The 24,382-nt window shown below is 34.6% G+C and overlaps 1 protein-coding gene across 20 annotated transcripts in view; it reads left to right on the forward strand.

The window, feature by feature from the left end:
- The window catches only part of DOCK9 (dedicator of cytokinesis 9), a 128,284-nt gene that overhangs the window by 74,517 nt on the left and 29,385 nt on the right, over window positions 1-24,382 (forward strand). For 5 of the 20 annotated variants that reach the window (XM_074562365.1, XM_074562344.1, XM_074562433.1 and 2 more), the window contains 16 exons: window positions 2,624-2,739; window positions 2,878-2,947; window positions 3,084-3,209; window positions 3,339-3,410; window positions 8,178-8,324; window positions 9,029-9,112; window positions 9,735-9,846; window positions 11,393-11,571; window positions 12,365-12,481; window positions 14,015-14,135; window positions 14,992-15,125; window positions 15,782-15,955; window positions 18,353-18,467; window positions 20,063-20,129; window positions 21,978-22,025; window positions 23,910-24,046. In XM_074562365.1, coding sequence (XP_074418466.1) covers window positions 2,624-2,739; window positions 2,878-2,947; window positions 3,084-3,209; window positions 3,339-3,410; window positions 8,178-8,324; window positions 9,029-9,112; window positions 9,735-9,846; window positions 11,393-11,571; window positions 12,365-12,481; window positions 14,015-14,135; window positions 14,992-15,125; window positions 15,782-15,955; window positions 18,353-18,467; window positions 20,063-20,129; window positions 21,978-22,025; window positions 23,910-24,046 — 1,819 coding nt within the window. The remainder of the gene's footprint in view (window positions 1-2,623; window positions 2,740-2,877; window positions 2,948-3,083; window positions 3,210-3,338; window positions 3,411-8,177; window positions 8,325-9,028; window positions 9,113-9,734; window positions 9,847-11,392; window positions 11,572-12,364; window positions 12,482-14,014; window positions 14,136-14,991; window positions 15,126-15,781; window positions 15,956-18,352; window positions 18,468-20,062; window positions 20,130-21,977; window positions 22,026-23,909; window positions 24,047-24,382) is intronic. The other 15 variants (XM_074562496.1, XM_074562455.1, XM_074562506.1 and 12 more) reach the window with 5 other exon arrangements.

Here is a 24,382-nt window from a genome sequence, read left to right on the forward strand (position 1 = left end):
AGGGAATTTAATATCTTTGTTGATAAGTTCAGGTGAAAAAACAGAATTTGCTTTTTCTGATGCTATAATATGGAGCCGTTTGTCTGGGAAACAGTCAGATGTTACATGAGAAGAGCCGTTATTACTAAAATCTCTGCATACGTGACAATTCCGCATCAGTGCTATTAAAAAATCAGTTTGCATACCATGGAGAGCCTCTTTACCAGGGTCCTGGCAGCAGTGACTCTTCATCTTATGAGGAATGGAATGGCCCTGTACTTTGATGTGGGCAGTTGGTTGATTCTTACTTCAGGAGCTGAAACTGTAAACAACGCGCAGTCAGTTTCTGACCTGTTTGATTCATTGGAATTCACAGTACTTCAAGAAATCCCACTGTTTCTTAAGTTTACCAGAACTCTACTTGAATCTGATGTAATCAAAATCTCTTCCAGGGACTAGCATGGCAATTTCAGATTTATGTTGCTGCCCACTGATGGTCAAAAATGACAATTGGCTGGAATCATAGGCTTGATTCTCTTCTTGATATTCACAACTCTTGTTAGCCTGGTAGAACAAAATGACTATCAGCTATTGAAGCATCGTTTTAAGGAAAGCTCAAAAGAACACTTCCTCACATCACTCCCAAATCACATAATTTAATTCAGTCATATATGATCACATATGCTGTAATATGTTTCAGTAGCTTATTCCTTTGCTTAAACACTTAATTTATTTACATTTATATTAATTCTACAGTAGCAGATTCTTTAGGTTCAGTGACAAGACCATGTCTTGCCAAAGTCCCTGGAACAGAATAATGCGACCTTTATAAGTCTTTAACTCTACAATACCTCTTTATAGCTGTTGCTTGTCGTCAAACACCAGAATACTGTCACCGCACAGTACAGTATGAACATGTTCCATGCCACCAGATTAGCACATCATATTGACTTTATTCCCTCGCTTCATGGTAACAGAAAACAAATACTATCTTCTGTGTTAAATACAAATTATGGCTGTTCTCAATTCCATTGGGCCTAATTCCTGCCTAGCTTTGCCTCCCAAGGACCTAAATACTTTTTGCTTCTGTGTATTGAGAGCTCGCCTCCTGTACCTACCCGTGCCAGACTTGACCAGCCTGTGGGCTAAATGTTTTTGTTTTTTTTTTTTTTAAAGATCAACGTTTCAGTTTGCTGGTGACAGTTCCCTGCAGGTAATGTCCATGCTATAATGGCAATGACACATTTAAATACCTAGGATTTACTTTCCTCCACGAAGTCAGTGTGCTACTGGCAGAATAGCTTGAGTTACTGAACCTGATGAGTGTTCTATTCTTTCTATCTGTTCTTGCCCTCCCTAACAGGATTTTGTGTGAGCACCATCTGACACTTCTAATTAAAGGTTTTCTGAGACTCACCTGACTCAAGATGTTTGTATGCTTTCCTTCATGTTTCATGAGCCCAAACATCACTTAGCATCTCATAAGTTGAGGTATCTGCATGCAGTTACCTGCGTTGCTGCCTGAGGGATCAAAGGGCACAGCTGCTTCTGGCAGTCTAAGTGTAATTGAGTACTCAAAGGCATCAGAAATAGGGTTACGAGTTGTTTCAGAGTCCTGCTTAAAAGAGCACCTCTACCAAAAAACATCTGCATCCTGGACAAAAGTGTGAGCCGAAGTTCGATTTGCATGTCCACCCAATGCTCTAATGTTCAAGAGCTAGAGAAAAGATTTTGCAGTGTATGACTGCTGTTTGCAAGAAAAATCACACATCACGTAGAAGGGAAGACTGTTTTGAGTCCTGAATAGCGTGAATGTGCCTACAGGCACAGTTCAAAGACATGACAGCTACTTAACACTGAATGGAAATGTTGGAAATGTGTTGTCTGCGTACATGTTTAGCAAATATACTCTTTTTTTTTTTTTTTGTCGAACTCCCCTTAACTCCAAGGAATTTTGTGGCATAAAACAATGTAGGATGAAATGCCATCACTGCCTTTCATGTCAGGGTGGTTATGTCTGTAATATCTTTTGCATGTGATGGAATGCAAAGGCATATCATGAAGAAGTTGGGTGGTTAATAATTCACTGTCTCCAATCTCCAGCATTAGGTAACTAGGGATTTTACTTCATTCTATTTTTTTAACATAGTAGTTTATTATTTTGCAGTAACTAGTATAACTAGTATTACACTTATCACAGGTAAGCATGTGTACATCATACGTCACATCTGTATGGTTTTGTGTAACTCCTGTTTGCTAAATATCTTCATTGGTGGATGAAAGAGCAAAGTATTCCAGAGTGTCAGCGCCAGCTTGCTGTGGTATACACAAGTTGTCTTTTCATTGAAACATTACCTAGTATGCATTTGAGTGGAAAAGTACAAATAACTACTTCTAAAGTCCTCTTAATAGTGCCTAAGTTTTATCCCTAATTTACCTAAATGTAGAAAATATTTGCCAAACATTTATGTTGGAAACTATTTTCAATTGCATTCTGTCCAGTTGTATTTCAGATAATTAACACCAAATAGTGCAAGCAGCATCTATTTTTGAAAAAAGACTTGCATTAAAATTTATCGTTTCAGAACTTGTGGTTTAAATGCTGTTTTTTGAAGGGATTGACAGTATTACTGCTTTCTTTCAGAGCCTTCATGCTATGGAAGGTCATGTGATGATAGCTTTCCTGCCAACTGTTCTAAATCAGCTGTTTAGAGTTCTCACTAGAGCAACTCAAGAGGAAGTTGCAGTCAATGTGACGAGGTAAAGAATTTTACGTGCTTCTTAGAGTTTAAGTGATGACTGCATCATCACACAAATCTGTAACTGAGTAGCGTTTTTGCTATTGCAGTCATAGCTTTCTTTGTAGACTTACGTGCTTTCTGTCTTCTGTCTGTTTAGGGTTATTATCCATATTGTTGCTCAGTGTCATGAAGAAGGCTTGGATAGCTACCTGAGGTCTTATGTCAAGGTAGGTAGAAGTAAATGAAATGTTTCCTTTTTTATTTCTTTAAAAGGAGTATATTTAAATTTAGTTGTGCTGTTTAAATTCAGTTGTTTCATATTATGTCATAGTTTCATATTATATTCCGGTTTTCTTCCCCAAGTATGCATATAAAGCAGAACCCTATGTTGCTTCTGAATATAAGACAGTACATGAAGAACTGACAAAGTCCATGACGACAATTTTAAAGCCATCTGCTGACTTTCTTACAAGCAACAAGCTACTTAAGGTATATATTGAACTATACTTTTTACCATATGTTCTTATCTGGTCAAAACTGAGGAATAGGAACTAATTGTATTGAAATAGTTGTTGAATGCATGTGGCAATTTTACAGAATGTTTTCTTTTCTCTGCAGTATTCATGGTTTTTCTTTGAAGTTCTGATAAAATCAATGGCTCAGCATTTGATAGAAAACTCTAAAGTGAAGGTATGTCAACTTTTGCAGAAAATAATGTTATTCTAAAGAGAATTTATATAGTCTCTTCTTTCTCCAATCACGTATTTTTATTGCATATTAGAAAAAAAAAATTTATATTGTGGTTATGATTTATACATGGTAACTTTATAAGAAAGGGAGGGGAAAAAGCAAAGCAGCATGAGAAAACAGTTGAAATATTAGACAGAAAAAACTACAGGGCTAGATTCAATGTTGTTATAAAAGGACAAAAACCCCTTAAAATCCATACTGTAGAGCAGTCTGTGTAAATCATCACTCTTTAGTAAGGTTTTTTTAATTCCTATGGTACAATGAAGCTGGAAGCAATAGATAGTGGTCTTTGATGTAAAAGCCCCGTGGGGGCTTTTTCCCGAGCGGTACAGTAGCTGTGATATAAAATTACTCTCAGAAGAGTGAATCATGCAGTTTACAGTCCTTCTGTATGCGGTGAGAAGTATCAGTATTTAATTCTGTGTTATTTTCTTATGCTGATACATCATTTGCAGAATATCATAATAATAGAGAGAAAAGGAAGAGCATGACTTATGGATTCAAGTTGAACTATGCATTCTACTGAAATACATCACTAGGTAAAGATACCAGGCTTCAGTATTGCACCCCTTGTAGAAACTGAAATTTGAAGAAGAGAGTGATCTCCTTTCTGTTACTAAAAAGAGAGGATGAAATAATTTTTGTTTTTTAAATAAAATCTCAGTTTTTAATTGGAGCAGTGGTACTGGAAATGCTGGAACCTTTATTGGGTGATTTTTTTATTTTTTTTTTTTTTAGAAACAGGTTAGGCAATTGTCAGGAAAGACATGTTTTGCACAAAACAACATGACACTCTCCAATGTAGAGACATAAACTTTTACCTGGTATTTGTACTTCATTTAATCTAGAAATAGGTCTGCAGATTGAGGGGGTGGTCATAGTTGAGTATTTACTTAAATCTGTAGTACTTGTACCGTGTATCTTCTGAAGTGTGAAAGAGGGCAAGCTTTTATTGCTAACTTCTTAAACTGCCTAGGGAACTGCGACAGCTACCATTTGTTTAGGAGCTTTTAGAATGGAAATATATGCATAACGGGTTTGCTGGGCGTGTAGCGCAGTGCATCCTTTCACATTTAAGATGTCAAACTTCTTGCTCGTGTGAACTGATTAGCTGTTTGGGAATTCCTCAAAATTTATAGCAAAAAGAAAAGACAACCTTTTCTACCATTAATCAATAGAAATAATGTTTAATGCAAGTCCAAGTAAGAATAATATTTCAGATGGACTTTCTTCTGTTCTTCACTCTTTTTTTTTTTTCCTGTTTCATAGTATCTGTTCAAATAATTTGGAATCTGTAAACTTATATTTTCATTATTGATTTGATGTTCCTTGAAGGAGTCTGTGCCTCTGTTCACTCTGTGAATGGAGTACTACTTATTTCACCCCCCTATTTTGAACTTATCATAATCAGTTTAATTAATTGTATCAATTTAATTAATCATTTAAACTGAAATGAAAGTATAATCTTATAAAGCAGAAAACATTGATTCATATTTAAAGGTGAAAATTTCTAGAGACTTTCTAGAATTGAATTAGAATTTTATAATTTAAAAATTACATTGAAAAGAATGGAAAGAATTTTTGTTGGTTTCAGTACTTACCTGACAGTACTGGCAGTACTTTTTATTTTACAGTATTCAGGTCTGTGAGAAGATGCATTTTTTTCTAATTATAGAATGTGGTGCATCTGGGCAAGGTTTTCAAAACATGGTGTGTGTGAAACTTGTATAGCTTGAGGATGTTTTCTCTTGGATTTGGTAGGTGATACTCTGAAAAACAGCAACATGCTAGTTTTGCTGGGCTAAACAAAGTTTATTTAGTTTTTCCTGATTTTAACAAACTTGCAGAAATCCTCACAAGTTTGGAAACAGTGTATTGGTTTAAAAAAAACTTCAAAGAAACCACTAACTTGCTGCCATGCAAACCCATTTCCTTAATTTAATTATAACTTCCTTACAATAGGGATTACATTTTTAAATTGAGATCAGATGGTGGATAAAATAAGTACAGTAGAATGTCATCTTTTTTTAAAGCAGGAATCTGTGTAAACGAACAAAAAACAAATGTAATTTACTTTTCAGAATGACTCAGCCAGTGTCCATGTTTTTAGTATCCTTTCCCATGTAATCTGCATTTCTTGTATAGTATGGTATTCTACCATTGCTGAGCATTCACATTACTACTAGTTCTTGATATTTTTTTTTAATTTTTTAGTATTATTTCTTTCCTCCACAAGTGCTATACTGACTCATTTCCTCAGTGTTTCTGTAATCCTAATAATAAATTATATTTGGAGAGCATGACATATACATCTGAGGAACAAATTCAATTTGACAAGACTTTCACTTTAGGGAAAACAAAGTTGTTAAAGGAACAGTGTGTCAGTTATTGAGACTGATTTGATTACCTGGTGTTATGGAAATATGGTGTGAATTGGGGTCGGCAAAACTAATATTCAGAAAGACTTCCATCTCTTTGATTTGATCTAAATACTTACGGTACTTTTAACTCTATAAGAGACCCCATTGTATTTCAGAAAATAAGGATGCACAGTGAGGGTTTTTTTTATAGACTTAGTAGGTTCCATGGCCATAAATCTTCCTACGATGATAACAGTTCATGCAGAGATTTTCTTATGCAGCACAGAAACTACCAAAATGATGCCATGTTTTTTGTTAGGACTTGTAGGTATAGAAGCGTGCAGAAAAAAAAAAAAAAACCAAGCCAAACTAAAACCCAGAAAACCCCACCCCCAAAACCCTGAGCATGATACTGAGAAATGTATGTTTGGTTTCTGTTGTTGTCCTACTCAATAGAATGTTCTGCATGCTAGGTGTATTATTGTATAGGAACCTCATTCATTTCAGGTTAATATTTTGTTTGGTTTTAATTGTATCTTCAAAAGCAGGCTCCAAATAGGAACTGTTCAATTGTACAAAGGAAAGAAATTCTTTTAACGGACCCCTTTAGATTCTAGTACTTTCCTGTGTATCACCTTGAATGGCTGTTATTTCCCATTCCTCCCCTGCAATAACATGATGTAAGGTTCATAGCTTATAAACTACTGGAGTGAGTTTTTATGACAGATTTTTGTTGTTGTCTCCACATTTCATGTTAAAAAAGATGTTTCCGCTTTTAGAACTAACCTTGTTGTCATCTTCCCTGTGACATGAAAGAAAAAGGAGCAGAATTCACCTCTTGTTTGCACGTATCCTCATTCCTGAACATCGCTTCTTGATTTACAAACCCCTTAGATATCAAATAAATTATTTTTCCAGCTTTTTTCTGTCTTACTGAGTAAAGGAATAAATGGAACATGAATTCAGATATTTCCTGCTTATGAGATCCGATAAAAACGTGCATTTATGGGTGCAGCAAAATTATTTCTGTAGCAGGAATTTTGTAGTATTTTTAAAAATACTTAATTACTGTCCAACAAAAGCTGAGTTACAAGGACACTGAATGGCATATCCACCAACAGAATTTTTAATTGTTAATTGTTATTTCATTAACGAATGGTGTTGGTATTTATTCAGGGATCTTTTTCAACCTTAATATCTATTAAAAAAAAAAAAAATAGAACTAGAGACTTTGGAATTCCAACACCAAGGGAGCAAATTGTGTAATCATTGATTTATGCAGGGCCTTGACAATGACTTGTTCTGCCTAGGAATGTTGCATTCGATATAGTTAAAATAACTTACTTAAGTAACAAAGTATTCAGAGCACTTGGATGTTTTGATTTCAGTTTTCAGAAAGAAAAGACATAATGACTGTACAGTTGAAACAGTTTTTGATAACATCAACTTCTTCAGCCTCACACCACCTGTCATTAAGTCCCTTCAGACAAAAGACAGAATCTTTATTAAAGATTGTAAGATGTAGAGAAATAAAAGAGGCTCTGCAGTGCCAAAAAGCTGAAGAGAACTTACTGACCAATACTGTTCAGAATGTACAAAATCATTGAAGATAGCATAGATGGTGAGGGGAAAGGAGGAAATTGTGAACGCAGAGGAAATCTTTTAAGTTAACTGGCAAACTACCTAAAAGCAAAGGAAAAAATTCTGATTGTGGAAACTTAAAAACATGGAGAGTAAGATTTTGAAGCCTCGAAGAGCTGAGATTTGAAGTCACTGATGAGCAAGAGAAAGAAAGAAGCATGGATGAGAATTTCCACAATGGAAAAAGGCAAAGGAGTTACTAAAAAGCTAGTTGCAGAACAGGAAAAACTGGGTATTTTTTCGAAATAGAAAAGGGAGTCTGATAATGCAGTTACTGTATGTGAACCAGCTGGTGTCTGCTTTGGAAAGGAAGATGGATAAAATTAAAAGATTCCCTTTTATTCTTGGCTTCTGTCATCAAGTTTAGTGTAGTATACAAAATTATTAATGCATTACACTTACAAACTTTTATACATGTGTTTTTGTCATCAAAGACTGCCTTGCCTGAATTTTAATAACAGATGTTAGTGCATGTTGTAATATTTTTCTTTTAACCAAATGCTCTTTTTTCGCCCTCAGTCTAGAAAGTTCAGGAAGATCTTGAATTTAAAGAAAATGTTGCTTTAAATGACAAACGAGAAAATTTGAAAGCTTTCTTTGTCTCCCTTCTCCCTGTCAGGTTATCTATATCTTATCTAAAGTAAGTTTTCTGATATATTTTGGTGTTATAAACTATATTAAATATTATGTCTGAATTTGTTTCTAGCTGTTGCGAAACCAGAGATTTTCCGCTTCCTTTCATCATGCAGTTGAAACAGTTGTTAATATGCTAATGCCACACATCACTCAGAAGTACAGAGACAATCCAGAGGCTTCAAAGAATGCAAACCATAGTCTTGCTGCCTTTATAAAAGTAAGTACACAAGTGACTTGGGCTCTGCGGTTACTTTTTCAGTAATACTGCTTCATGCATTGTAAAGAGTGTTAAAACCCACTCATATAAAATTGAATAAGCATCATGCTTTTTAAGTATAATTCTATGTCCAAGTTAAAATGCATTGAAGTATAATTTGCATCTTCTGTAATCAAGAAGACATCTGTTCAAAAGTTTGATAATTTTTAAATGAATCTATATTTTATCCAAAATGTATTTTGATTTTTCTTTTTTTTTCTCCTTTAAAAATATTATCTAGGTTGCCTTCTAATCCTATAACACCTTCATACATTAAGTGGTGTTTTATTTGCATGCTGTTTATGTAGACAGACTTTCAGTGTCTTTCCTTTTTCAGCCAATAAGATCCAGCAGGGAGAAAAAAGGATGGGAAATAGAATGGTGGATAAAGCTGCTAGTGCTATGTAATTTTCATTTCTGTCAAGATATAGCTCTTCTCTTCAAACTGCTTTTTATTTACAATTTGCTTATATTCTGCACTCTAAGGGAAAATTTGGTATTCATATATGTATACATATATTTAGTTTGATTGGTTTTTTTTTATATTCAAACTGAAATATCAATAATGTGTTTGGAAAATAAACTTGTTAAATACAGAAATATCATTACTGAGCACTGAGACAGTACTAAATCATCACTATCTTGGTTTTGCTTATTTTCCCCAGAGGTGTTTTACTTTTATGGATAGAGGCTTTGTTTTCAAGCAAATCAATAACTACATCAGCTGCTTTGCCCCAGGAGATCCGAAGGTACTCAGTGTTTTTGAAAAAACTACTTTTAGGAGATGCCTCTTCTTGATGCATGTGGATAGAGTCCTGCATTAATTCTTCAGACTTCTTCCTAGTTACATTAAAAGTCCCTGTGCTGTGCCTATAGCATTTTTTTCCCATCAAATCACCTTTCATATTTGATTCCCATCTTCAGGTGCAACTTTATCACCCTAGAGTGTGTGTATTGTGAAAGTGGTGGGGGGTGGGGGTGCAACACTAAGCAGAAATTTTAAGCCTGAATGTGAGTGGCCAAAGTTGGAATTTACATCTGATAAATTTTGGTATACATTTACTCTAGTGGTGAAAGCATGTACCAGATGTCCAAAGAATTTCTTCTGTGGGTCCGAACTTTTCTTACATCAATACGTAATGTGCTAGTAAACTTTGGATAATGGGAACAGTAAATAGAATTATATCCAGTTATCAAGTATGAATTATGCTGGAATTATTTTATACTGACATATGGAACTTTGACAAGTCTATATCCTTCATACTGCAAGACTGAGAGAAATCATCCTTTTGTGTTAGAAAGCTGGTTTTAACGTGTTATTCAAATCACTGCATCAGTTGTTTAATTTGTCCTTTAAAATTACTTTTGCAGACTCTTTTCGAATTCAAATTTGAATTTCTCCGTGTGGTCTGTAATCATGAGCACTACATACCTCTGAATCTACCAATGCCGTTTGGAAAAGGCAGAGTTCAGAGATATCAAGGTAAATTCTTCCAAAGAAGTGTATGGTACGTCTGTTAGATGTCACCATTTTGTTATTAGATGTGTAGACTGTGTAACTTCAGATGAGATGTTGGAAACCTTGAAGTTGTTAAACAGAAGCCTAAAGTTGTAATCTTTTCATTTAAACTTAAAGGAATAGTTTAGGTAGCAGGGTAATCTATCCAAAGTATCTAGTCATTAAAAGAAATGGTAAACTACATCCTTGACTCTGCCTCCATTTCCTGCTATGATTATTAAGTTTGCTTTTTTTTCATGAGTTAGGTTTTAATTCACTAGCTGTGCAAGCCTGCAGGACTCCTGTAGGTAGGTGTGCAGTGTGAGGTTTGGCGTGCTCTTTTTTTTTTTTTTTTTTTCCTTTTCCATTTTTCATATACCCATTCAGGTTAAAAGGAACTTCATGAGGTCTGTAGTAATCTCCTGCTCAGGTCACCTCAAGCCTTCCCTTCTCCAGGTGAAACAAGCTCAGTTCCCTCAATTTCTCTTGATAGGGCATGTGCTCCAGCCCTCTACCTACCTTGGTGGTCCTTCACTGAAGTCAATCAAGTTAAGATCTTTCTTGTACTAGGAAGGCACAAATACTACACACAGTATTACACACGTGTCTAACAAGTGCTAAGTAAAGGGGAATAAATACTTCCCTTGGTAAACTGGCAATGATCCTGTTGATAACATCCCAGTATGCTGTTAGCCTTCGTTGTTGCCAGGATGCCGTGCTAATTCCTGTTGAAGCTACAGTCCACCTGGACCCCTAGGTGTTTTTCAGCAGAGCTGCTCCCAATCTAGTCATTCCACAGCTGGTACCATTGCCGGAAGTTCATCCATCCCAGGTGCAGAATTTGGCATTTGTCCTCGTTGAATTTAATTGACCTTTCTGTCGACCTGTTCCTGTAGAATCTAGATTCTTCTAAAATGCAGCCCTGCCCTTGAGTGTATGGACTGTACCCCATCCACAAACTTGATGAGGGTGCACTCCATTCTCCTCTTTCAGGTCGTTGATGGAGTAGTATTATGTAGGGTAGACCCTGGGAAACTGCTCTTGTAGCTGGTCTCCTTCAAATTTACTAATCTAGGACTGAACCACAGACTAAAAATTAGATTATACTTCTACCATGCAACTAAATTCCTGAAAGATAGAATTTGCACAACCTTTGCGCACTATAAGTGTTTCAGTGCCTCAATATAGACTTAAAATTTGAATTTGGAGTTGTAAGATGCTGGTCCAAGTAAATTTAATAGGAACACTTTTGAATATTGGGCAGTATTTAAAATATGTATCTTTTTAAAATAATGTATTTAGATTTATCTGTGTACTGTTGATTGAATATACGTTATCCTTGTCTTTTTAATAAATGCATCATTATGCAGTGAATTGGGCTGGGGGTATATTAATGATTAAATGTTACATATGTATGAATATATATGAATTTGTCAATAATGTTGGAAACATTTTAGTTCAGCCTTAAGCTAACTGATAAATTGACTTAAATTATACCATTCCTTACATAGAACTTGTACTTTACTTCCAGACCTTCACCTGGACTACTCATTAACCGATGAGTTCTGTAAAAATCACTTCTTAGTGGGACTGCTTCTGAGGGAGGTGGGCAATGCATTACAGGAGTTCAGAGACGTGCGGCAGATTGCTATTAGTGTGCTCAAGAATTTGATGATAAAGCATTCTTTTGATGACAGATATGCTTCCAGGGTAAGTGTATTGCTATTCTAGTAGTACAAAATAATAAATATTAAGTTTGCACACACACAGAAAGTTTTTTTTTCTTTCACAAAAAACTTGTTAATTTGCAGTAATGCTATTTCTGTTCAGACTGTGATTAAAAATATGTATGAAAATTATATCAAAATGAATTGGTAAATCCCATATTTTTACCAAATCAAAGCACAAGGCACCTTCTAACATAGTTACATGTGTTTATTATATTTTAGCACAGTATAATCTAACCGTTATTCTTAAAGTAATCAGATTTTTACGAATGTTTTTAAAGCTCTTATTTTCATTAAACATTAGCTAGTAATATTTGGCAGCTTTCCTTCCATCATCTATTATTTGTCAAATGAGTATAAGAAAGCTTTTGAGTGATTTTTAATTTTCTTGACTTTTCTTAACATCAGCTGTGCTGTGGAGAAGCCATAAAATTTTAATGGAACATGTCATTAATTTATCAAGCTAACATAATATTTATTTACTTGGTTTGTCTTAGCTAAAATCACATTAATATAGTGGTTTTTTCTGCATTATGTTGAAACAGTAAATAAAATTTACTGACCTTCTGTAAATTAGAATTAAATGCAGTGATGATCACTCGTTTTGCCTTTTATGAACTTATGAATGGGGGCTCTGGCTTGGCAAATATTTATTAAATGCTCCCTTTTTGTAACTTAGGAGTGAATAGCTTAAAAAAATATTAAAAATATTAAAAAAAATTAATGATTAAAAATTAAATCTGTAATTTGATAATGAACTGTTAAACTCTATTTAGAGCCATCAAGCAAGAATAGCCACTATGTATTTGCCACTCTTTGGACTGCTCATAGAAAATGTTCAGCGAATCAATGTTAAAGATGTGTCTCCATTTCCTGTTAACCCTTCCAGCAACGTGAGTGACCATTTCTATTTGATATTCTGAATTATTTTTTTCATAATTTATTGGTAACATGTATATGGAATGCCATACTTCTGGCAAACAGAGTTTCATAAGCTTCAGAATTCTGCAAGTTTGTACTCCTTGCTTTTGATAGAATCATAGAATGGTTCGGGTTGGAAGGGACCTTAAGGATCCATGTAGTTCCAACCCCCCTGCCATGGGCAGGGACACCTCCCACTAGGCCAGGTTCCTCAAAGTCTAGTGGAAAACTGTAAGATTAAAAGCTTAGTTAACCTTCATGATTTTGGCTGCAGTTTCTCTGGTCCAGCTAAGCTACGCCTAACATGATAATTGGTTAATTTGGTCCTACATACAGGTTACGATGCCTTTATTGATCTTTACATGAACCTCTGAAGGTCTTTGGAGAATGCTAGGTCACAAAGATTGCCACAGCATCATGCTAATGCCATGTGATCATACTGCCATGTCACATCCACTTTTTTTATATCTCTGGTGCATGTGTCTGTGTTTCAATACAAACTACACACCAAACAGGATTGGACCTGCTGCATCTTTTTGAGTGTTCTAAGAAAAGCAGCCAAAATAGCTGAAGGAACAATGTATTTCAAGTAAAAAATATCAGTTGTTTCTACAATTTAATGGCCTTCCTTTTTGTATCTGTTAACCAGTTTTGATACATTTTTTTGTGAGAGGAGATTTCATTAAATTGTCTCTCTTTTTTACTCAAAAATTACACTTCCCTTTAGTCTGCCTGCTAGTTTGTATAAACAGTTTGCCTCTATTCTTATAGATTCTGGCATTGAAGGCACTTGCACGTACTTCATTTTTATGCAAGAGGATACTCTCCCGACATCTAACACATAGTTATGTTGACTCAAATCCCAACAGATACGTTAGTTGCTATCGCTGTTCAGCAGAAAAAAAAATGCATATTGGTCATAGATTTTTAAAAAGATCTTATTTTCCAGTTTAGTCTAACACTGAAATAAATGGACCACAAAAAAAAAAAATAATTTAATTTTCTAGAAATTAGAGAAAAAATTTTAACCTTAAAGGAGTGTGCTTTTGGAACAGCTCTAGTGTAAGAGGGCTACAGGAGAATGAATTCAAATGGAATTTGTGAAGATGTATATTGATATATCATAGTTGCATACAATTTTTGAATCGAAGCTTTTATTATTAATGTATTTTATTTTTGCCCATATCTTGCTGTATTCCATTTGGTATCAAGAAATTCACGATACCCTTCCACCAAGAGAAATGTTTGGGTATTTGAAATAAAAGTAATTTGGATCTTCGGGCAATATCTGTTTTATAGTGTTTAAAATTCAATGGAATATTAAATTCTTCAATGTTTCCTGAGGGATCTTAAGTTTGTGCAAATACCCGAACATCTCATTCCTTCCTTTTGAGCATATTTAATAGAAATTAAAATTTAAGAAACAAATATATAACAAATACCGGTCTCGAAGATAAAGTATGTCATATTCACAATAATCTAATTTTCCTCTCTTTTCCGAACAGAGTGCAAAGGATGATGCGCTTAATTTGCCAACTGCAAGTCAGCTAGTAACACCACAAAAATCAGGAAACACATTGGATAACAATCTTCCTAAAGATCTATTTGGTGTTATCTCTGGCATTGGTAAGCACTTAAAAAATACAATAATTTAAAAAGGAACCGTTTTCCTTTTTCGTTTGTTACCAGAAATAATTGTTCTGTGTTCAACTTTGGCTGCTCTCTGCATGTATACTTGAATGTTATTGCTGCTGTAATTAACAGAACCCTACTGCAGTTAGCTGTTCAGCGTGGGCCAGAATTCACAGTCTGTACATGAAATCTTTCTTTTGGGATTTTTTTGGTTTTGTTTTGCTTTTCTATTTGAAACTAAAGCTGTTTCCTGGAGAGAGCTGCTTTTTCGAAGGTGATCATTCTTATCTTGCTGCAGAGAAATAGGAGACAAGACTAGCCTTAGTCGCTTGCGGCAAGAGTGCCATAATCCATGATCGCACATGATGGTAGAGACAGCCTCTCCAAGTGGAGTGCTGCTTGCACGCACCTGTGGGCATCCTTCTGTCTGTCGTCTTAATGTGGTTTTTTTTGTTGTTGTCTGCTGTAATGTGTCACCAGCCAATTAAAAAAAAAAAAAAAAAAAAAACCAAAACCAAATGAAAACCAGATGAAAAATGGGGAAGGGGAATTTTTTGAGAGATACATGCTTCTTCATGAAAGTGTGTGTGTGCTGCTACATCTGTTTTTACATGTGTGTATGCAGTTTTACATAGGTCTGTGTGTATGTACGTACATAAATACTTTCCTGAAAATCTAGAACAAGTTTGTCTTCATTAAAAGTAACTAAATGGAATTATTTGCCTTCTTAAAAAACATATACATATATGGTGGGTTTAGAAGTCTGACTAATCTATGGAGTGACTTTTTTCAGTGTATGTATTGTTTGTGATTTTTGTATTGTTTTGGGTTGTTTTTTTTTTTTTTTTAGCTTCCCCATACACCACGTCAACTCCAAATATTAATAGCGTGAGGAATGCTGACTCAAGAGGCTCTCTTATAAGTACAGACTCAGGAAACAGTCTCCCAGAAAGACAAAGTGACAAGAGCAATTCCCTTGACAAGGTAAAAAAAAAAAAAAAAAGAAAAAAAAAAAAAAAAACAGAGAACACAAAGTATATTCCTAAAAATTCGTCTTAATTCTCATGAGTTAACTTCTGTAATCTCCATTGGGAATGAGTTTTCTAGAATAAATGTAGAGCAGAATTTTACATAAGTTTTTTTCTTTTGCAAAGTAATTATCGTATGAACTCTTTTTGCATTGCATTTATTAAGCTGTTTTGTAGAAAATAGAAAAAGATTGTCAATGTAGAGACATAAACAAGGAGGTTTTGTTTTTTCCTTTGGTAGATAAAGGCACTAGGTGAAGTGTATTGAATTTCACTTGAGAACTGAATTCTAGTTAGGACAGCTTTTTTGATTTTGTGCAGACCTTCACTCCATCCTATACACAATATACGTAGTATGTTTTAAATGTTAAAAAAACAGTTGCTGTGCTTTCTCTAGGTGATTTCTTTTATATTAGTTTGACTTTTATAAATCATTTCACTTTAAAGCTGTTACAAATTAGGAGCTCTGGCTGCAGTAACTATAAGGTATTCAGTCATGTCTTTCTAGAGCTTGTGTTGATAGTGATCACATTTCATTTTCTTAGATCTTGTTGTGCAAGTCACAACGTGTTAACTTTTTCCCCTTGACTCTGACATGCCTTCGTGTGGCAGAGAGAGAAGCTTCTCAGAAGGCACTCTGCTCATGCGATGCGCCCTAATGGAGAAGAAGAAGAAAATTCTCACCCTGCAAAGAAAAACCGTGTTACTATGGATTTTTCACTTCTGACAATTCCAGCTGTGCCAGAGAAAGTTTTGCATGCCGCTTTCTCTCTTCAGTTACAAGAAGTATTTGGTTTTTGTGCTTGGTATAGTTAAGCTTCCGAGTGAACTGTGTGATCGGTAGTTTTGCCACTTTTTTGCAACAGTTGAATCTCAAGCCAAATATGTACAATGTATCCATGTAAATCGCCATTAAATGCCAAACCTGGGCTAGTCCATGTACATGATTTGATTAAAGCATAAAAATCTGATCAGCTTAAATATTCGCAGAATTTGAGTCTTAGGGTCTTTTAATATATATAGAACTAATGAATCTTCTTTGACATTGATGAAGTAAATAAATAAATATCTTGTGCATACACTGTTGCTAAATGGCAATGCTGTCATCTATTACTTAGTTGTCATGTTGTTAATTACTAATGTGTAGTGTTTTTACCAAGTAAAAGGGTTTTCAGAGGAGTCAACATCCTTTGAAAATTCTACTCTGGTCTGCCAGTTTAGGTAATACAGGATTTATGTTTTGCATGCGTGTTAATATTTTCCCTGAATAATACTTAATCCTGGCTTCTTATTCATTGCTTTCCAAACCTTCTTTCTAGTAGATCAGTTGTTCCATGCACGTTATCTTCGAATTTTTGCTCATTGCTTCATATCATTACTGAAGAGCCATGTTTTTGTTCTAATTTTCTTTCAGAATAACCTGTAGAACTATACTTGTGGAATCAGAATTGGCTGGAAGTATATCAGTTTCTATTTTAATATGTGAATACTTTATAGGTTATTGGCATGATTTTAAATTAAGCTTGTGAGTAGCTATAGTCCTAGTTTTATCTATGTACACGTTCAGCTATTTTAGAGGGAATATTATCTAGTGCTCTGGACAGTATCTGAAAGTCTAGGAAACTCAAATTCTTTTTCTTCTGTGACACCCATTAATTGCCTGCTCTATTTCAGTATCCATAAAGCTGTAGAGTAGCACCTCATTGTTCACCAGAGGGAGTTCAAAGATAAACAGTTTGTGAGGTCTTTACAATCTGCAATAATCAAGCTTATATAGGTGTCCATTTGCTGCAAAATTACAGTAACTTTTGGCTAGTATTAATCATAGTTTCACATTCAGTTTCACTGCGCATCCATTGAATGACTAGTATGTGACAGATTTACACAGATTGTTTTAGGACAGCAATTTGTTACTTTTTACATGAAATGTGTTAAAGGGCTCAGCAGTCGATTGATGTGTGTGCTGTGAAATGTTCCCTCATGGATTAGCATGTCTCCTGCTTTTAGTGACGAGCATTCCTGGAAGGGTTGTTCTACCCTTGAGGTATTGGCACTTCTTGCTTGGTTTGTGAAACCAAGTGCTTTTCTCCCTTGAGTCTGTTTTTATTATTTTAATTTTTTTTCTGATTTTGATATGAAGGATTTCTTTCAACACTGGTATGTGTTCTTAAAAAGGTCATGGAGCCAAGATGTTCCAACTTTCTTGTAGAAACTAGAGTTCACAGGTCAATTGTACCGGACTCTTGACTTTCCAGCAAACTTATTAAATGTCTGTTTCATTTTCTGTTTGCATAATGGCCTCATGTTGGATGTGAGAATTAGGCACTGAAAAGGGCATAATATATCCTTTAGACAAACATTTAAATCCTCAGACTGAGGATTTTGTAACACTTGATTGTGTGGAAATTGTTCTTTTACAGATAGGTCTTTGCCTAAGGTTCAATTTATATATTCTCACAGTTTTATTTTTTCCTTTTCTGGTACACAATTTGAAAGATTAGTTATTTTTTTTTTCTTTTTGAACAGACTCTAATATTGAGCATTGCTGATTAAATTCCCATAAGAGCAGGAATTTTGTATAAACAAATGAACAGGAAGAAAGACTTCCCTCCCCCCCCGCCCCTCCCCCCCCCCAGGCAAGGCCAAGTTATTTATCAGTAGGTAATCTTCCAGAACGCGCATTCTTGCCATTCATGTATGTTTTCCTTGAGGTTCTTGCACCTTTAAATGGAAAGAATTTTGTAGAGGCAGGTCTGTCTACAGTTCAGCATAAAGTCTCTTCAAAAGCAAAGCAGCATATATGTATCACCTAACAGTAGCATTTATTTTTAAAGTATTTCATGTAAGCAGAAGGGGCATGCCTGACTTCTACAGTGTGGGTATTGGTGTATAATTAACTGGATTAATAATCACTGTTAGGTAATTTTTCTTCTTACTCCTCCTTCTGGGGGGGAAAAAATCATACAAAGGAGAACATAAAAATAAACAAACGTGAAGAGGCTTAAATTGGTATACTTCATGTGTATAATGTGTGTTTTAGTGACCTGTCTCTACATGAAACATTTTTGTCTCTGTTCTGAGATCCTTTTTCTGTTGCAGGAATTAATAAGGCAATTTAAAACGTTTTAGTTTATTATCAGTTTAAATCAGCCTTCAGCCCAAATATGTCTGTTTTCTTTTCAGAACCAACAGAGCAGCACTTTAGGAAGTTCTGTAGTTCGATATGACAAACTTGACCAAGCAGAGATCAAAAGTCTGCTTATGTGTTTCCTTCATATTTTAAGAAGTATGTCAGAAGGTAGGTAGTTCCACCTATTCTTCATAAATTCAAAATCATGTTTTGGAGTTATGCCTGTGATTTTAATGCCTTTTCAAAATCAGCTGAGTATTTTAGGTGTAAGTACCATGTTGTGCTGTGTTTTATAAGTATGTGTGATTGATCAAATTAAACTCTGAGTGAAACCTTGCAAGCATTAAATAGTCATTATTCCTTCGAAGTTTGAGGCTAACTAAAGGACTTGGTAAGAAAGTGAGTATTTGTGTGTGGTTGTACAGTCCGGTTTGGGAAACAGAGGTGAAGAATAGTTCATTGATCAGTAGAAAAGTCTCCGGCTAGTCCATTCCCCCATTCTGCGGAACTTCCTATATGACAAGGAACCAAATGATTTGATCTCTGTGTTTATTTCAATGGCTGGAATGGGGATATTAATGCTTCTTCATTCTCTAGGGATGTTTGTGAGATGATCCATTGAATTTTTGAATGAGTCATGTTATCCTGGAGAAGGTTGTGGAGGTATAGAAATACTGGATGAATGACAAATCTTAAGTTTTTACTAGGATCATACAACTCAGAATCATCCCTATCCTTGATCAATATTTAAAATAGAGGGCAAGTCCCTTTTGGTAAAAACATTGAATTTTTTGGTTTGTGCTAAACATATCAAAAGTAGTTAATTTTTTTTTCTTCTACCTATTTAGGTGTTAATTTCTAAAGATCACGTTTATGTAGTAAACCTGGACTCTAATTGATTGCACCACTTAAGAATAAGAATTGAAAGGTTAATAAGTATTCATTATACGGTCACACCGTTAGATTTTAATGTAACTACATCAATACTATTTTATGTATTTTAATTAAGAAGAATAGTAAAACTCAAAAATACCTTTTTCATTATTTTACACCTTGAAACGTGTAAAAATTAGTTGTAATCTCTAGAAAATTCAAGTTAAAACTTACATAAGCACAGTGGGGATTTTTTGGTCTCAATTCTCCTGGAGAAGAACAAGTGTCAAATAAACTCTGCCACACATCTTTGTAATAATTTTGGATTTGTTAGCTAATTTTGGACATTTTTGGCAAGACACCAAAGACTTGGCTAGGTAACTACAAGCTTTATAAAATATATATAGCCATTTTTTAAATCAGTGCAAATAAAGAAAATCTGAAACCTGTGCTGAAAAATGTATCCATAGTAAAGCATTGTAAATTAAAAAGAAGACATCATAAATTTCAATTTAAAAACTGTTGAGACCCAATCTATAAAGAAGCAGGTTATAGGACTAACAATCCAAAGTATTCTGAAGTCTTATATTTTTAGAACACTGTGTTCACTACTGACTTACATAATTATTACTATTTAAAATACAAAATTGTATGGGAATATTATGGATTAATTAAAAGCTTACTGTAGAAAATCATTTGGAGAATTGATATGTGCATTCGTATAATCAGCTTGAAGGAAAACTTAAAATAGTAATAATTATCTGTACCCCACAAGCCATTTTTAGATTCTCTGAATCCTCATTATCTGAAAACTAAGAACTGATGTTAACTCTTAATATTTTTGTGTTTGCTGTCTTTTGTCATGTTTTTAATATTTTTCCTTTTCCTAGATGCATTGTTTACATATTGGAACAAAGCTACAAAATCTGAACTCATGGACTTTTTCACGATCACAGAGTAAGATTTTTGTTGAGCTGGTCTTAAAATCATATATTTAGCTATCCTGTTAAAAACATGAGTGTGGATGTAAGTGTGTGTATATGTTTGTTTTTATTTATTTGAAAAAATAATCCCATCTTGATCTGTTTAGAAGTCCTTAACCTGATGTGCATAAATTGCATGTCTGTCCAATTCCGTGATAGTTTCTGGAATTAGGCTACACAGAAGTGATCTCAGGAAGTTCCTAAACAGTGAGTGGTGCTCAGAATATTGCTATGGTCGTGGAAGAGGAGCCACCTGTATTGTTACCTGTCTGCATTAAAATGCATCTTGTAACATGAGCTGCTGAAACTACATGGGTGCATATCAAAATTGATTGAATTGCATAACTTCAGAAACAAAGGGATATGAACCATCCTCCGAGCGTTCCTCTTGTGTCTTCTGCCATTCTGTAAGGGAAAAGATATAGGATGAATCCAGTATTTGTTATCAATGGCTACACTCCATCCCTGTGCACACTTTGTTCGTGAAAATTGACTGATACATTAATAAAAAGTGAAGAAGATGCTGTTTGCTTGAAGTGGTGCACCACAGAGGCCATCCTGCTTGCCTTGCTTGTTTCACTGGACTGCTTTCCTTTGTTTCTGTAGTAGAGGCTCAATCAATATAATATCAGTCATTAATTGTGTTATGGAATGTGTTACTCAAGGTCTATTTTAGGAATATATTGTAGATAGTGTTTTAACTCTTCATTTGAGTACCTCTGTCGTGATACTGAGTGTATCAGAGACAGAACTGAACAAGTAAATGAGCCTACTTAGTAGACTCTCTGAAGCGTGAGGTATAAACTGGCCAGAATCAGTGGTGAACTGCATTTTGACATTAGATACTTCTTATTTAAGAGCCGGTTAGGATTGGTTTGTGATCAAATCAGTAATCTCAAATTACTAATTATCAAAGAAGATTTCCATCACAATAGCAGTATACAGAATACAGAATAAAATTTCCATCTCATTAGTGTAGTGGATAATATTACAGTTCCTTAAACTACAGCAGGAACAAGGCTCATAAAAGTCTACCTCTTCTAATTCTAGGACTATTTTGCCAATGCAAATAATGTTTGTTTTGATGATGATTTTTATTAATACAGGTCATTACAGTAGTTTCTCATTACCGCAGTAAGACAGTGTTTCTGGTAGGTAGGTACTCACCATGCAAAGAACTTTTTCTGAAAAACTTAGAATCTAGAGACAAGAATATATCAGAAAGGGGAATTGAGGTTTGTTTGCAAATAGAGTGACAAGTTTGGAGGAGGCAAACGCCATTCTGACTCCACAGTTTGGAGACAGCTAATCTACTTAAGGTCTGAGTACAAAATGGAGCTGAGTTGAAGAGACTGTTTGCCAGTCTTCTCCCTCATTCACAACTGGTACATGGAAAAGAAAAGACTGAAAACCGCCTTTCAGTTTGGATTTACACTTTAAAGAACTTTCAGAATATTCTTCTCAAGAGGCAAGAGAAGTTGCATTACATGTTCTAAATTATTAGGATAATTACTTACAGTGGTAAGAGTCAAATAAAATCATTATTACACCCTCTGTTCACACCATTTTTCTTGGTTTGAAAGTGTGACTTCTAGTTTATTAGTCATCAGTGTTGTGTACTTACCAGTTGTGAAGACAAGCAGAGGCACCTGGCAAATTAGGTTTTACTTTCAACTTTAATTTTAAGGGTGGGAGAAATAAAGAAGCTTTATGATGTAAGAGTTTAAAGTTAAACAAAATAATAATTTAATAATTCCAATGTAAATAAATCTAGAAGAGATTGTTTTAAGTGTTGCTTCTCTGACTTATGTGTTCTCTGCAGAGTATGCTTACATCAGTTCCAGTACATGGGAAAACGATACATAGCCAGGTACTGTGTGGAATTTAAACTTTGGTGTCTTATTCACTAAGAGTAATAGCCTGCACAATATGCCTTGAATCTCTATTACAAATAAATTGCATGAATATAAGAATTATCGTGAAATGATACGTAACAGTTCAAAGTAAGTAACTGGTTACTATATAAACAAATCTGTATCCTGTCTGAAAGTCTGGTATCTGTTTAAGAATGGTGTGTGTGTGTGTTGTGTTTATTATCAATCACTATAAAATCCACCCCTTAAATGCTATCTTTTACAGTATTTTTCTCCTGGAAATAATGTCTTTAGGGAAGAAGTTTTATGATTTAATTGTTTTGTTTATTCAATTGGCCGTAGAATCATATTTGTTGAAATATTTTAGAAATTTTATATATAGTGTTTTTACTGAAAGGTGAGTAGTGAACATTCCAAGGCTGCTGTTTTTTGATTTGAAGTCTGTTAGATCGTTAGATGTTACATCATCTAATGTACATTAGAACATGCATTAGATACCTTTATGTTCCCATTGAAGCCTGTTTAGGAGAAAATCTGTGGGAATCAGAAACATGTACTAAATTATTTGAATATCTTTGCATTAATGTGGGTTTTAATGCAAAGTAGTTTTTTAATAGAGTAAAATATAGCAACTTGTTTAGGCTTTACGCTGTGGTTAACATAGTAATACTGTTATAATTAAACTTGTGGGGTTGAAATTCTGGCCCTCTTGAACTTAGAGAGAAAGTTGTTGCTGACTTTGGGTGGTAAAGCATTCGAACTAAAATGTTAGCTTTTTTGGTTTTGATTTAGATTTAATGATAGGTGAATCTTTTTCTACAAACAACAAATGACTATCTCTTTGGAGAATTTTCAGAAAAAAAAATCTCATCTCTGTTCGCATACCCTAAAAAAAAAAAAATCAAAGGCCAAAATAAATCTGACTCTCTTAAGGTTTTGATTGTAAACTTTAAATGTACATCAAACTCTGGATTTACAGTATTCTAATTTTCAGGCTTTTTGTAAAAATTCTTCAAACTAATTTGTTTGACTGGCTTGTAGAGAAGACTACCACGCTTTCTTTTTTTTTTTTTACTGATCACCTAGTCTGTGTACTGCATGTTAACACTAAAATTGTTAAGCTATGGAAATCATCTGGTGTTCTGCAGAGGTACTGAATTTTCCCAGTTAATGTAGCTTTCTAGTCTTTTCACATGGTCATCACACTGAAGTATATCACAATCAATGCACGTACTCTTAAAATACACAAATGACAGAATGAAAGGGAACAGGGAATTCTGTAATTCAAGCACTGGTTTTCGTTTTTCATCAGCTCTGGTGGTGGTACACAATAGGAAGTTAGCCTGTACTGATTGCTAACACAGATCACTTTTCTGTTTTCTTGACTTAATTGCTGCAAGTTTAACAAAGTATATGGCTCTTCTCCCTTCCTGCTTGGGTAAGATATATATGATAATACCTCAATTAATTCCTGCTCTCCTGTTGCATGTATGCTTTCTAATTTTACCACCGTGTGTCTTTCTAACTTTTTTCTAAAATTTTTACAATCAAACTAGAGGATTTGGTTTTGAGTTCTGAATATTTTCAGAATATTTATGTTCTCAAATATTTTTATTTTTCAAAAGCTCTGAAGTAAATTTAGCACTTCAGGAGCAACTGCTTGTGTGCTTTTGCTTTCATGCTTTGAGGTTTTAAGAAAGAGTTTGCTGTGATGCTTTTTTTTTTTTTAAGCTACCTATTTTTGTTTTATAAATAAAACAGTAAATAGGTTGCATTATAATTCTTTCTATAAAACTTCTTGTGCTTAACTAACACTTCCTGTCTTGCTGCAGTTTGACATGTCTAACTTTTGCTTCTATCCCATTTCACCCATCTTGCAGGAACCAGGAGGGGTTGGGATCCATAGTTCATGATCGAAAATCTCAGACATTGCCTGTTTCCCGTAACAGAACAGGAATGATGCATGCCAGATTGCAGCAGCTGAGCAGCCTGGATAACTCTCTCACTTTTAACCACAGTAAGTCTCATGACATGATAACATTCATCATCCTCAACCAGTACCACAACACCAGAGGCAGGACCCAGAGCCACACCAGTGCGTTTCAATAACTTTTATTGTTCTAGGTCAAAAGAATAGCTGGAATCAGTCGATGGTCTGTTCCCTGCTTTGTGATAGAACAATCGACGCTGGCTGATGCCATAACATGGAGCATGGTTAACTACAGCGTATTTTAAAATTATAAAATTAGATGCCCTTCAACTTTGCGCTGCATATAGTTACAAAATTTACTTATTTTTTCTATTTGCTTTATTAAGCGTTATTTTTTTTCCCTACTTGGTCTTATAAATTATT

This window comes from Larus michahellis, chromosome 1 (genome assembly GCF_964199755.1).
Source record: "Larus michahellis chromosome 1, bLarMic1.1, whole genome shotgun sequence".
Taxonomy (NCBI): Eukaryota; Metazoa; Chordata; class Aves; order Charadriiformes; family Laridae; genus Larus; species Larus michahellis.